The sequence below is a fragment of the Phoxinus phoxinus genome, assembly GCF_949152265.1.
Source record: "Phoxinus phoxinus genome assembly, chromosome: 24".
NCBI lineage: Eukaryota > Metazoa > Chordata > Actinopteri > Cypriniformes > Leuciscidae > Phoxinus > Phoxinus phoxinus.
In genome coordinates this window covers 23,238,034-23,254,420 of record NC_136899.1, presented here as the reverse complement: position 1 = coordinate 23,254,420, position 16,387 = coordinate 23,238,034, and the positions used below count along the sequence as shown (strand labels likewise).

At 39.2% G+C, this 16,387-nt stretch overlaps 1 protein-coding gene across 1 annotated transcript; it reads right to left on the bottom strand.

Annotated features, from left to right (window-relative positions):
• Positions 1 to 5,867: 5,867 nt before the first annotated feature.
• On the bottom strand, positions 5,868 to 14,035 carry LOC306993024 (uncharacterized protein; the record flags this gene model as incomplete). The annotated part of the gene is made up of 7 exons (XM_079602455.1): positions 5,868 to 5,999; positions 8,192 to 8,235; positions 8,325 to 8,398; positions 8,577 to 8,669; positions 12,107 to 12,787; positions 13,547 to 13,715; positions 13,823 to 14,035. The coding sequence occupies 7 exons, from the start codon at positions 14,033 to 14,035 to the stop codon at positions 5,948 to 5,950; spliced, it is 1,326 nt and encodes a 441-aa protein (XP_079458581.1). The 3' UTR covers positions 5,868 to 5,947.
• Between the last annotated feature and the right edge of the window lie 2,352 nt (positions 14,036 to 16,387).

The following is a 16,387-nucleotide window of genomic DNA, read 5'->3' as shown; positions in this document are numbered from 1 at the left end:
TACATTGTCTGCCAATCGTTGTGTATGCTTGTTGATATAACTTTGAATCTGTATTGTAACTTTCAAACGTAGCCATTTATTATATATGCTTTTTTCCATAACAAACCTTACATTTCAAAATTACAACATGAACATTTCTACACTAACACTAACAACTTTTCATCACATCACATTTGTGATCAGTCACATTCCCAGTGTCATGCAATAAATGAGACAAGTATTCACACACATGCATGCGCGCACGCGCACGCACACGCACGCACACACACACACACACACACACACACACACACACACACACACACACACACACACATACAATGTGACTGATCGCAAATACTACAGCAGTTGTTAATGTAGAAATCTACATACATACATACATACAAATAACAATTTTTTTACTTATTTTCCATTTGTATGGGAGGATACATTGGAAAATCAAATAAACAAAAGCTCTTTAAACATGAAAGCTCTGAGGTTGCTGTAGTTGCAGATAAAAGAGTGAAATTTGGCTATGCACATGACTCAGACGTGAAGAACTGGTCACTCTGGTCAGTTAACAGCCTAGGATATCATGACCAGTTGACTTGTGTCCACTCTTTATATAGCTTGTTTGTGGTCTGTCTGGACTAACTAGAGGTGTTTGATGAACCTAATCTGTCTGTTTGGTTACTCGGCCCTAACATAACTTCTTATTTAGTAGGCCAAATATGGAAATGGTTTCAAGTTTAAAAATACTTGAGTCAAGCAGTGCTCCAAAAGTCTGGTATACATACAAAAACACTAAACTGTGACTGATATGACTTCTGGTTCATTCATCAACTGAAATGAAGAGTGGAGCATATTGCATTGTGGAGTAGCGTTTTTTCTGCAGTATTTTTATAATGCACATTTAGGAAATAACAGTAGTATTCTAAATATACAGTAAACTTGCACACTGCATACTCATTAAGTAATAAGAGTAGTATGGTATTCCAAACATAACCGTGGCATGGAATTTGTAGGGATTCATTCACTTTAACCTGGTTTGTATAGTCGCTTTTAACAAAGTGAATCATTAAATTGCAAATCTAAAGGTGTTTTTCAGTGTAAAGCAAATCAAAACTAATAACCATCACACAGATTTACTCTTTAGTATTCTTTATCTAGTGAGATCTCTTGTTTGTCATGCTCAAAATCATAGACACATATACACGTACATGGGTATTTTCCACGTTCAATGAATGGTTAATTGATTTGGATGATCGATCTGTTTATGAAACAGCTGATTTAGCCCGTACTGAGTCTATCGTTTGTCTTTTTTAACACTAGCGATTCACTTACTCTCAATGTAATCACTTAATCCTCTGGAATGGCTCTAAAATTGAGAGAGATCGCTTTTATCGCTTGCAGAAGACATGCGGGTAAAGTGAATTTACACGCTGATCTGGCCGCCCAATCCTTTGAGTTCAGTAGAGATGTTACAAACAACATTTCCAGAACAGAGTGCCATTGTCCAGCACCACAGTATAGTCTGGTGCTAACCTCTGGAGAACTGAGTCCCTATTGTAGCTCTCAGCTGGGGCCATATTTGTAACTCGTAGCATCTGATTTAGTCATATGGTGGTGTCTTTGGAGCTGCAGAGCATGGCTATGATAGTCATTTCAAGGAATTTTTGAGCTGCTTGTCAGAGGGGAAGTGGTGCAACTGTTAATCATTGCCAAAGGTCAGACATTGCGGACAATGGCTTTGTCCAGCCTGCTTTTGAACTGAAAGAGTGCCATTGAGGACAGTCTGTCACTCTGGACCTCAGCGTCTGTCCTTTTAAACCCATTGAAATTGAACTGCGACAATGAGTTGCAGTTTAACAGAGCGTCTTAATGTCACGCTTTACACCGCCCTGTGTTAAGCTCATCTGAACGCTTGTGCTGTCATAACCGAGACCGAACTGAATCTCTGAAGTGAGAGTCATGTGACCCGGTACCCAGTGCGCATTGGAGTGAATGAGAACCTTTGGAGTCTCAATACCCATAGCCATCGACTAATGAACCAAACGACAACACAGCGTCAGTGTTGTGCGACAACAAAGCAATCCACAACGGAACGTTGCCACTTGGCGGTCTTTTCATCCCTATTTGTATCACCCGAGCGCATTATCCAGCGGGATGTTTCATTAAGGAAGTGTCCAGAAAATACTCTGCGGTGGGCCCTGGCAGCCTTTATCTCTTTTAGCAAGGTTCTAAACTCTATCATCATTATGCAACCCTCCCCGCACAGTAGCCACAGGAAAGAGCAATTACGCACAGGGTCCATTTTAATACATCAATGTCAGTACAATCAGTAAGTTGTTGCAGGTTGTTCTTTTTCCCTTCTAAGCGATGTGCCGTATAGAAGGCCATTTATCCCGCGAGTACCCATCCCTTGATGCGTGCGAAAACAATTATTGGCCGTTCTTTTCAGGAAAAGTTGATACTGCTCGCACGGGTCAGCGGACAGAGAATGGCCGGAAACTAGTCGCTATGCAAATAGACTGAGACACTAATTAGCCTTAATACAGCGCAGACATGGAACAGGCCAAGCATTTCCAATTGGATTTGCTGAAGCGAGGAAACGCACACCAGTAGCTGTGTTTTATTAAAATTGGACGTGTGCCAAACCTGTTCATTCTTTCCGACGAGTCCCCAAAGTGACAGCAATACTATCAATGCCTGTTTTGTTCGTGCTTACAAACAAAAGACATCGAGTGTCTGCATTTGTGCTCACCTTGTCTAATGTGCCTACATGAAAGCACACGTATATGCAGTTAATTTGGTGTTAATAACCCTTGCTGACTTATTTAATGCATTTTGTATGGCGATAGACAATTACCAATTTGAGTGTCCAATAACTTGGCAAACTCGTGAAAAAGCCAATTGTAATTCAGCAAATCGTCCCTAAACAATTTATTTTACCAGGTGCATGTAATTGAGATGCATTGCTTTTCATAAGGACATTGAGCAATTGCTCAGGCATTAATAAAATGAAAATAAATTGATTGATTGGGAATCAATGCAGTGACATCAATCTTTGCCGGTAAAAGAGTAGGAGAGAGAGAGACAAAAGGAGAAATCAATATTCTTTCTAATGCACCGTGTCATAAATCAGAATTGTCTTACTGTATGCGGTACCTGGCGACGCAAAAGTGATCATTGGCTTCATTAGTCTTTACACATGGTCTGTCTCTGTTTGCTCAGTCTTGCGGACGCTTCATTGAAATTCAGCCAAGGGTGGCATTAAACGCTGTGTGTGTCTCTCGTCAGCTCTGTGTGTATTGACGGGCAGAGAAGTTGGCCACCGTGCAGCTGGCACTTGACCTTGCAGAGGGCATTAAAGCCTTTTATTAACAACTCAAATATTTATATTCAGTTATATTTTTTGTCCAAGATTGTGAATGTTTTTTTATTTGGCCATTAAGTTTCCTAATTAATCCTGTGGCTTCTTGTGTCATGACCTATGAGTATTTAATAGTGTTTTTTAAATCCTCATTAATATGCTGTTAAAGTTGAGAGTTGTTTCATTGAGTTTGATTAATAATTTGCTTGCAGCATTATTTAAAAAGGGTTTCCACAATTTTTCAATGTTATTTCGATGGTCCACTTAAGACATTCTACAAAATAAGTAACTTTTCAACTACATGTCAACTAACTCAGCTAAGTAGTAAACTGTTAGGGTTCAGGTTAGTAGAATAAGTCGACATGTATAAGCTACTTATAGTCTGATGGCGAGGCTATAAGGGCGAGGGTGGCACTGGCCCACTCAGATTGACAGCGTGTTCACCCCAACAAATGACACAAAATATTTTTTGTTGTCAGAAAGGACAACAAATCACACATACATGACAATAGTACTCGCTCAAATATATAAAATAAATAAATAGCAGATGTCACAAAACTTTGCAGCATGTACCAGCAGCGCTGGTCAAGCATGAAAAACAAAACATTTATTCAAATTCTGAACTGATCATCTAGAAAGCGCACAAAGAGTGGTACCTATAAAATCAACCCAGTCTCATATAAAAACGTACCCTGAATACGTTGGTCCAAAGTGCAAAACGTAGAGGGGTTACAATAATGGCCCTTGATTTGTATCACTGTTACATTTTTTTTGCCTATTCTTTTCCTATTGCTTTGCGTCCAAGTCACGTGACTTTCAAGATTCCGGCCGTGAGAACAAAAAACATGGCGGACATTTCTCTCATTTTTAGTGAAAAAAAACAATATTTTGAGTTAGTTTCTGCATAAAAATAAGTTTTGATTACATTTCTAGCGAGAAATATATATTTTATTTTCATAATATTCACTCAGTGAATGTACATAATCACTCGCTTGCTCGTTGTTGCGAATATTTTTCAGATCTCGCCAGAATAATGTGAAATTGAAACGTTTTGTTTCTGCATAAAAAAATCAGTTTTGATTACATTTCTAGCGAGAAATATATTTTTTATTTTCATAATATTCACTCAGTGAATGTACATAATCACTCTTGCTCGTTGTTGCGAATATTTTTCAGATCTCGCCAGAATAATATGTGAAACTGAAACGTTTTGTTTCTGCATAAAAATAAGTTTTGATTACATTTCTAGCGAGCAATATATATTTTATTTTCACAATATTCACTCAGTGAATGTACATAATCACTCTTGCTGCGAATATTTTTCAGATCTCGCCAGAATAATGTGAAACTGAAACGTTTTGTTTCTGCATAAAAAATAAGTTTTGATTACATTTCTAGCTAGAAATATATATTTTATTTTCATAATATTCACTCAGTGAATGTACATAATCACTCTTGCTCGTTGTTGCGAAGATTTTTAAGATCTCGACAGAATAATGTGAAACTGAAACGTTTTGTTTCTGCATAAAAAATAAGTTTTGATTACATTTCTAGCGAGAAATATATATTTTATTTTCATAATATTCACTCAGTGAATGTACATAATCACTATTGCTCGTTGTTGCGAAGATGTTTCAGATCTCGCCAGAATAATGTGAAACTGAAACGTTTTGTTTCTGCATAAAAAATAAGTTTTGATTACAATTCTAGCGAGAAATATATATTTTATTTTCATAATTCACTCAGTGAATGTACATAATCACTCTTGCTCGTTGTTGCGAATATTTTTCAGATCTCGCCAGAATAATGTGAAACTGAAACGTTTTGGTTGCTATGGACGCTGCTATCGCCTTGACCTCTGACGGATCAAACCCCCGCCCACTATATGCGTTGCGCCTGATGTTGATTTGCTGATCAACACATTAATCCGTGGCAGCGGGAGAAACTATTGTTGACAAAGTGACGAGTTACAATCTGTTTGAAATATACCGGATCCTCTGTGCATTTAACTTCCTGTGTGGTGCAATGCGATCTCATTGATAGGTGTTGACGCGTCAAGGCCACACGCAGAAGAAGAAGTACTTGTAGCTTGGAATCATTGTTAGTCTAAGAATATGGACTGGCGTGTTATTTGTGGTATTACTCATCGATCACGATATTTCAATAAATAGCCAGGCATTGTTCCACTGATGACGTTTCTTATGACATAGTCAGTGCTGCCACCACGTGTCTGGTCTTTGTAATAACTTATTTCTGTGTATGATCAAGTTTTTCTCTGCATGGAGGTTAATTAATTGTATTTATATTATTGGAAGTATGCAATATCTATCTATCTATCTATCTATCTATCTATCTATCTATCTATCTATCTATCTATCTATCTATCTATCTATCTATCTATCTATCTATCTATCTATCTATCTATCTATCTATGTGTGAAGGAGAGAGATGATCTGTCAAGCTTTTGCAAACACAGCATGTGTTCTCTGGTTTGCTACAAAGTGGGAGTCTTTTAGGCTTTTTACAAATTTTTAATATACTGTATAACAACATACATATAGCTTATGGAACAAAACAATGGGATTGAACATTTCCTTAATTCGTGGTGTTCTCCTCCGTCACCCACTGTGGCGGCCAAGTTTTCCCACTGTAATAAAAAGAGATTGTTATTAATTTAGGTCTTTACAAACATGACAAGGTTAAGGGCAATGAGGAACAGCAAGCCACCCCTTCATTCAGTAGGTTTATAAACTTCCAGTAACCTGATAACAGTAAATTACCTGCCTATGGTAATATTTTGGTTAAGGTTTGAATATGCATTACCTACGGTGTAGCCATTTATTTGAAATCATATACCTCTGCTCTGAAGGTATCCAATGTAAAATACCTCTGCAATTTGCTGCACAATAATAGTCTTGAAAATCATAAAGTCTGAAAGTCATGAAAGACCTCCCAAGTCTTTGGACTTTTGTAAATGCAAATGTGTGTTACTTTAGCATCCCAATGTCAACATCTAATCAAACTTCAATGTAAAGAAAAAGGAAATCCTTGCTCAGAATAAATTAGTGATTATGTCCAACATATGTCTCTCAATTATGGCAGTCAGATTTATCTGCCTTAAAGGTCCCATGGCATGGATTATTTTAATGTTTAAATAATGTTTCCTGGGGTGCTCTTATAATGTTAGTATGTTTTTTTAGTTAAAAAATTGTCATAATTTAGAAATAAAAGTAATTTTCCTAGCCTGATTTTAGCCTCTGATTTGAACGCTCTGTTTGAAGGGGCGTGTCTGTGTGAGATTCAGTGTGACCGGCCACTGCTGTGATTGGCTGACATGCTTGCATATGAAATAGCCAGCATTAGATGAGGAACTCTCTCGAAAACTTTTACTATTACAGATATTATAAATTTTTACTAGCTCTCGAGATTAACGAATCGTGAGAAGTTTTGAAAGTATTTAGATCTATTCCATCACATAAAAGGTTGCAGTGATGAGCATTGAGCAGATGACAGTCTAATGATCGAGTGAATGAAGATCTTATCATTGCAACGCAGTTTCTGCACTCTCACTAATGCTTTCACCAATGCAAACATAAGGTAAATACAGTAAGAGCATTGTTGTGCAGTGTAACACCGTCATTGATTTCATAACGAGTTTTGGCAAGTGTCCAGATAAACTCCCGCTGTGTGATTGACAGTTTGGACGATTGGAAAGGGATTGTTCTGTGATCGCTTGTATACATTTTAATCACAGTTTAAATAAGATTATTTTCATCCTACTAAGAGAAACGATGTGAAATTTATATTTTAGTCACTGGCTTGATTTACTGATGCATAAATAGTATTGAACGATTTTGAGAGAAAGATTTTCTGTCTGAACTTGAACAATTACACATCAGAAATTCACATTACCCACTGGTTCTTCAGAGGCTCGGATGAAGGAACAAAAAAAAAATCTTTTGTACCTACAAACACCGAGCAACTGCAATACTTTGCTCGTTTGCAAGCCATGATGTCTCTCGGGGTAAAAAACAATATTGCGCTCGCGCTGCTCATTTTCTCACGGGCGGGGCAAATTCTCTTTGCGGGCAAAGCAGAGAAAGGGGAGGTAACCTTTCCCCGTATGACGACATATAGGGAAGACTCCAGATCCGCCCGTCTGAGCTTTAATTTTCTCAAAAGCGGAGTAGGATTGGTTTACACCTATCAACATTTAAAACACTGTAAAACTTGAACTAAAAGCTCAGTGCCAAAAATTGTCCGCCTGATGTGATAGCACATTTTCATAAATGAAACTCAGTCTCAATTAGTTGCTTTGCGTAGTAGATCTCCGTCCCCTTGCGCTGCTTAGCGTGTATGTTTAAACTTTAGACAGTATGCAACATATCATTATTTAGTTTTGATTCTAAACAATTAATCCATCCAGTTAATCTCATGGTATCCACAAAATAAATTAAAGGCAAGCCACATATAGATGGCTATCCCAAATACAACCCGTTCAGTTAAGTGGCTGAAGCAATTATGGATGTTAAATGGACTTGCACTTATATAGCGCTTTTATACTTTCTGGGACCACTCAAAGCACTTTTACAATGTTCATCACTACCACCCTTTTACACACACATTCATACAGCACTGTTTGCAGACAGGCTTTGGAGATTGGATTCCCTCATATTCACACACCCACTGATACACTGGGGGGGAAGTGTGGGTTCAGTGTCTTGCCCAAGGACACTTCGACACACTTGAGCCACAGCTGCCCACAAATACAAGCCAAGGCTATTACTTTAAGTTTTGAAGTACTAAGACCCAATCAAAACTATGATAAATTGTACATACCAGAGTGAACAGGGCTTCCATTCCACCAACTTCATTTGGATCCCCTGAAAAAACATCAAAGTTGGGGGGTTAAGGGCTTTCCAGTTGGGGTGCTGCAATTCCACTGAGAACATCTAAGACTTGTAAAGCTAACCTTCTGCATTTTGCAGCGGATCACCCTCTTCACTGGGTAGTAAGGTTCCCCTTCTAGGATCCCATGGTTACATTCTGAAAGAGCAAAAAAAGTACATGAGTTTGACCTCATACATCTTCATCAATGTATTAAAAAATTATTTTGACAGGCAACATTTATGATTTATGACTTAAGTATATCTGGCTAAGGCAAAATAATCACTGTAAGTCTGATTTGAAATGGTGAAATGTAAATCTAGGAAAGCTTAATAACCTTTGGGTGATTTTTTCCCCCTCAGTTTCTTCCTTGCAGACATGTCTGAGGCTGCAGAATCCTTCTGCTTCTTTTTATTGTTTGCAGACATATCTGTTGAGATTAAGGAAATGTATCTGTGAAGAGCTGTTATTACAATAAATATTGGTCTAAATACCTTAATTCCAAAATATAATGTCACATTACAATTGGAAAGATATAGATTGTAATCTTTTGCAGGGCACTCATTGAAATACATGGAAATTATTTAACCATATGCTGTATGATCACTTCTTCGCTCTACCAAGGGTTATAGACTACAAGATGTACAAACAGGTGACCAATTGAAGGAAAAGCCTGGAAGATGAGGGGAAAAGCAATGAATGTAGTTCCTCCTACACATATAAGCTTTATCCTATAACCTCAATATTAATAGGAGATGTGTCTTCCAGACTGATAATGCTTCAATTCACAGGGCACAGGGTCTCACAGAATGATTTACTAAGTATGAAGATTCTGTCAATCTGATTCAATGGGTTTTACAAACCCCAATTTCAATGAAGCTGGGTCAACTGTATAACGAAAATAAAAACATAATACAACGATTTGCAAATCATTTTCAACCTATATTAAATTGAATACTCTACAAAGACAAGACATTTAATCTTCAAACTGAAAAACTTTATTGTTTTTTAGCTAGTATTAACTCATTTTGAATTTGAGGCCTGCAACATACTCCTAAAAACCTGGGACAGGATCAAGACTGGGAGTGTTTGGAACATTCCACAGGTGAACAGGTTCATTGGAAACATGTAAGTGTCAGGATTGGGCATAAAAGGGGCATCCCCGGAATTCATTCACAAGCAAATCATCCTTGGTTGTGAATGACTGAGCCTTCTGGGGATGCTATGTGATGGTGGGAATCACTACTACAAGTGCTACGAGTGCTGTCCGAATTTAAAATAATTTTTGGAAATCATGGACGTCGTGTTCCTCGGGATAAAGAGGAAAAGGACCTCCCATATTGTTATCAGCACTAAGTTCAAAAGCCATGGGGGTGTGTTAGTGTCCATGCCATACCCATGCCCCATGACATTCAAAATGAGTGAATCTTTGCAAACAAACAATAAAGCTTTTCAGTTTGAACATTAGATATCTTGTCTTCGTTGTATATTCATTGAATATAGGAACTTCACTGGAATAGGGGTTTGTATGATCATCAGGGGCCTAATTTATAAATGTATAAACACTAGGGGTGCAACGGTACAGATAGCCCACGGTACGGTCCGTACCTCGGTTTTTGGACCACGGTCTCGGTTCGGTTTCGGTACATGTTTTGTGCAGAAAGAGGCTATTTCATCCCAAAAATATTTTATTTTTCTTATGAGCATAAACAGAATGCCACAGTAGGAAGAACATCAATGGGTATGGAATAAATTAACACTCTAGTCTGTACTGAACAACACCAAGTAATACAACCTCTTCAACTATCACTTATGAAATACAAAATGTAAACAAACACACTTTAGAATATTCAAGCGTTTTTTTTTGGGCTTATTAAAAAAATATGGTTGCTTGTTAGGAAAATCTGACAAGCAACTTCGTTTTCTTTACATCTATGGTCACGGTTGCCGTTTTCACAATCTCCAATACATTGATTGACACTGTCTGCTCACAGCTATAGCCAATCAGTGCAATAATATAAGTGCTGTGGCATAATTCGTCAAAACATTCCGCCGAATCCGCCCCCAAATCCCCCTCATTGGAGGAAAAATCACGTTCAACGTGCAGGCGCGCGCGACGCTGTAAGCTATGATAGACGCAAATAAACACACACATTGCGAGAGTTGGCAACTGTGGCGGGCTTTCGTCTGCCTGGACAGGCAAACGCACGCACCTGATGGCGTGTAAAGCAAAAACTAAAAGGATCAGCGCGAACTCAATGGCAAAACCGAAGTCCCGCGGGACACGAGGGTAGATTGTCCCGTTCAGGGCTGACCGAACGGTCCGGGATTTTACCGTGTACCGTTGCATCCCTAATAAACACATATAAACAAACTGAGAAATAAGAAACTGATTATGATGACAGAAATCCACGCTCCCCACAGAATATGAAAGCTTGCTAAGTTACACCATATTTTGTGTTGATTATCATTTATTATTACATGGCTTGGTTAAATTGTAATGTAGAATGCGGTCTGTTATTTCTTGATAACAACAGCTGCTAAGGATAACACACCGTTGCCATGAAAAACAGAGCGTTGCCATGGACACGGTGTTCTTTAACGGAAGCAATACAATCGCTTTAAAATCAATAAACTCCTTTTTAAATCAATATTTTGTGTCAAATTATTGATTTATTTGGTAGGTAGCCATGTAATAAGCGGGATAATGTATAGCAAGGCGGTTGTTATAGTAAATACTTCAGGCCCCTTCAGGCTTCACTTCGCACCGGGCTCCCGATCAGCCTGTCAGGGTTGTATTCGCTATAACAACCGCCTTGCTAATACATTATCCCTTAAGGGGGTCGCACACCGGACAAGAAGCTCAGCATAGCGCCGCGGACCTAGGACAACTCGAGGTATCGCACACCGGACGTGCACTTTCTCAGTTTATGGCCAGCAATATTGTTATGTTTAAGGACATTATGGAATCAAGATAATGTCTGTACTATGTTATGATTGTACTGTACAATTAAATACAATCGTTGCTAAGTCTGCAGTCTGAACACTTTACCTCAGAGCGTCCGTTAACTGAATGAATGAGAATATCACCTCAAAATCCGATAACATCCACAATTTTCATTTAAGCAGCTGACTTCTGTGAATGAATGTAAAACTAAATGTATATTGCAGCACAGAGTGAAGTCTGTATATACATTAACGATGATTTGAGACAAATAAATTTAAATTTAATATAAAATTATGTAAATGGCGCTCTGTTGCGCGGGAGGATTTTGAACACGGCCCTGAGCCATTGCTGGGCGCCTCGGACAGATGCCATGTATTTTTGATGTGTGTGTGTGTGCACATACTGAGCTTTTCCATATACACAGTAGACTGAAGTGGATTCTATACAGCTAAAAATGAGGCACCAAACATCTACAGCAGCCTTTGGATGTGCAACAGTGCTCTCCATCATCTTCAGTTCCTATATAGATTGAAGCTGTTCTGGTGGCACATTGTGGCCGATACACTAGTTTGTTTTTGCTTCAGCATCTGTCAATCATCCTGTCAGAATTTTGAAACGTTATATTTCCCTTTAGTAATATTTGAAAGGCAAGTAATCCAGACCTAGATATTACAGTAGTTACTGGTATAACACCTCAGAAGTCACCTCACACTAATCAGTCACTTGTATTTTTTTATTTATTTTTTTTATTTAAATACATTTCTTTATTTAGAGTATTATTTCAGTTTAAGAAGGAGAGACAGATTAAATGTTTAACATGGTTATCATGTATACCATGATTAAACAACATTAGAAAAAGAAACACGACTAGCAATTAAATCATGATTTAAATGCTATTTGAAATTATCAGCAGAACTTACCACGTTTCTGCTGAGGTGGTTCTATGATGGGTAGGATGGGAGGACTGGTGGTGAGCTGGATGGTGGACTGGATGGGAGGAGGACTGGTGATGGACTGGATGGCAGGAGGACTGGTGATGGACTGGATGGCAGGAGGACTGGTGATGGACTGGATGGCAGGAGGACTGGTGGTGGACTGGATGGCAGGAGGACTGGTGGTGGGCTGGATGGCAGGAGGACTGGTGGTGGGCTGTTGGATGGGAGGAGGACTGGTGGTGGGCTGGATGGGAGGATGACTGGTGGTGGACTGGATGGGAGGAGGACTGGTGGTGGGCTGGATGGGAGGATGACTGGTGGTGGACTGGATGGGAGGAGGACTGGTGGTGGACTGGATGGGAGGAGGACTGGTGGTGGGCTGGATGGGAGGATGACTGGTGGTGGACTGGATGGCAGGATGACTGGTGGTGGACTGGATGGGAGGAGGACTGGTGGTGGACTGGATGGGAGGATGACTGGTGGTGGACTGGATGGGAGGAGGACTGGTGGTGGACTGGATGGGAGGAGGACTGGTGGTGGACTGGATGGGAGGATGACTGGTGGTGGACTGGATGGGAGGAGGACTGGTGGTGGACTGGATGGGAGGAGGACTGGTGGTGGGCTGGATGGGAGGAGGACTGGTGGTGGACTGCTGGTTAGTACAACCTAAATGGTACAAAAAGATGAAATTATTATTTACCTCCTGTAATAAGAACAAATGTCCCCTTTTTTCTAGCAGTGACTGTGCTCCATAAGGAAACGTCCAGTACATTTGTCTTTTGTGTTCTTCTGTCTATAAATGCTGCCCTATGGACTCTATGCTCTCTGTAGAACTGAGGCGAGGCTGATTTTGTACTGATTTTTTACTCAGGTGCAAATTGTAGGATTCCATTACCTCATGTGAAGTGTAGATATGTGTTTATAGTTTTTTGAAGTTGAATAGAGCAATGCCTCTTGCTGTTGACTCTTTTGCTATGTATGGCAGACAATCAATGAGCTATGTGGCTCACTGACTAGTCAAATAAACTAGGTCTGGAAACAACGGTTATTTTCATAATCTGTCGACTATTTTTTTTCAATGAATCGATTAGTTGTTTGGTCCATAAATATATATATATTCATATGTAAGACTCTGAAAACAGAGATTTTTTTATTAAACAATTATCAAAATGGTTGGTGATTAATTGTATAATTGATTAATAAATTAATAATCTCAAATGTCAATTAATTGTCGCAGCTCTAAAAGAAACACCTATTGGATAAAGCAAAGACCAAATTTGATGAAGCAACAGGTGAATAGCTATTTTGGCCCACTGTGGTTTGCCCTGTGATAGCGGCACCAAGAAAATTCCCAACTGTAATTGCTGTCACATTTATTTTTATGTTGACTATGGAGTAAGATTATAAATAATTGCACACACTTACCATTAATTAACACTTCATAGAGAGCCTTCATCCTGTCAAGGCATTTTTCAGAATGTTCTGACAGCTGCCATTTTGGCTGAAGGACTTGTGCGGACCAGGTTTTCTGCTTCTTTGTTTTCTTGCCAATGAAGACTATGGCCATGTAGCCCAATGTGTTTAACTTTTCGACCTGAAAATAAAGATATTATATAATACAGAAATATAAGCAATTATAAATGTCTTAAACATTGTGGGCTGTAATTATGTAAATAATAACTACAGACGTTAAACACATACCAAGACAGATGCCTCATCAATAACATGAGAGGTGGTTTGGTTTTTGGTTTGGTTTTTCAACCACGTCTCCTTTTTGGCCTCAAATCTCTGAAGTTTTTTTGCCAGTCTTTGCTTCCTTGGCTGTACTGACTGGCAATATTTGCAGGTCTTGGTGGCCACACCAATAGCTGCTTTGCAGCTCACGCAGGTTGTAATTGTTGACCCTCGTGGCATCTTAAAAATAGAATATAAAACAATCAACATTTAATAACCAAAGAGACAAAGGAACCGCCTTATTTAAGTGTTACGTTACACATGTTTGTAATTTGGCCTACTTCAACATTATCAGTAGGCTAGTGTCAGACATAAACAATTCATGTGTGTTTCATATTTTCAAACGCCCAAGATATCGTTAATATCGATGTAGTTTATCGATTGCAGTGCATTGTGGGATTTGTAGTATGAGTGAGTGGTGGGAGTGCGATTTACCGCGGGCCATTAGACGTATGAAATTATCAGGCCACGGAAAAAATATCGATATATGACTAACTTTTAGTCATCGCACAGCCCTACTACAGATTATATGCAACAATAACCCATACTCCATAGTTTCATATAGCTCCAAGTTTATTTCTGTTTTTATCTAGGTATTGTATTTTTTTGTGTGTGTATGATTTAACCACTTGTCTTACTGAATTTGGAATCAATAAAGTTTTCAACTTATCATATCATTATGACATCGGTTAGCACATTGCCGCCAACTGCAGCTAACGTTAAATGCGGTGGATAACGTTAATGCTGGAAAAAAAACCTATGTTGGACTCATCCCTATAAATTCATGGTGATAAATAATTAACGAATGATGGCTTAGACAGCGCTAACTAACTTTATTATTCAGGTTCCGTTAGCATGTTGATGATATCACTACGTGAATTCATTACCTACCTTTGAGGATGTACAGTATGAATGGTGGGTGGCGGAGAGAGCGGACACCCCCTCACTCACTTGTCAATCTGCTGACCTCTGTGCCTCTGTGATAGGACAACCTACGTGTCAATCAGCGACCTCTCGCAGCTACGTTGCCCACACGTAAAAACGTGATGCCACTTTTGTGACACTGTTACATTTAACCCTTGTATGTTGTTCTGGTCTGTTGGACCCGTTTTCATTTTTTATCAAAAGAAAAATTATACGATTATTTTTTCAAACTCATTGACCTTGGCTCATTTTCTGTTAAGAATATCTGAACACATTTTCAATGACCACACAGTGTACCCCCACAAATTTATATTACACACAGGATGTTCGTGTGTGTGTGTGTGTGTGTGTGTGTGTGTGTGTGTGTGTGTGTGTGTGTGTGTGTGTGTGTGTGTGTGTGTGTGTGTGTGTGTGTGTGTGTGTGTGTGTGTGTGTGTGTGTGCGTGTGTGTGTGTGTGTGTGTGTGTGTGTGTGTGTAGCTCACATAACTCTCTCACACTTACACACAATCTCTCTCTCACACGCACACACACACTCATGCACACACACACACACACACACACACACGGATATGTGGTTTACAGGAACTCTCCATAGTTGTAATGGTTTTTCAGTCATAACTGTATCTATCCCCCTATAAGCCTACCCCTAAACCCACAAATCACAGAAAACTTTTGCAGAAAACATAATTTAGTATGTTTTTTAAGCCGTTTGGTTTATGAGGACACATATGTCCTCATAAACCATGTTTACGTTGTAATACCCAGGGGCGTAATTTGTGGGGGGGATGGGGGGGAGATAACCCCCCCAATATTTAAATCTATGCATTACAACCCCCCCAATATTTATACCATGATCACATGAAAACCCCCCCAATGTTCAAACCAAATCTACGCCCTTGGTAATACCCATGTCATTATACACATTTGTGTCCTCATAACCCCCACCCCCCCCACCACACCACACCACACCACACCACACACCACACCACACCACACACACCACACCACACACACACACACACACACACACACACACACACACACACACACACACACACACACACACACACACAAGCCCTCAAAGTGCTCCCTGAACCTCAGCCTGTTAGGGCAAATGTCCAAAATGTGATTTTTTTTTAACTTTGTCATAGAGCTAAACCAAATACATCACTGGAAAGGTCTTGACCTGGAGAATAATATATATCAATTTGAAGGTTCTATCCTATTCCTGCTTTGAGATATTGCCCTTTGAACCTTAACCACAGGGCATATTTGAAGGCTTATAATTATGGGACAAAAAGGGTTACATACATGAGACCAACTGTTATAGAAAGGTGTTGACATGGGTTATAAGTTCAGCATAGTCACCAAGGGGTGGGGGTGGGGGTGGGGGGGGATTAGGGTGTAAAAATAAAAATCCCCCATTGAACAAGACAATATTTAAAGTCTGATGCCAAAAATGTGTTTGACATCCCCTCAAACCTCTGGAATGCCACCAATTAAGTATTTACAACTTCCAATTTTAGGGAAAACCCTGGGTTTAAAAAAAAAACTACAACTCCCTAGACCCCTCTTCAGTATTTGTGTTGACATCAGCACTCCAGTT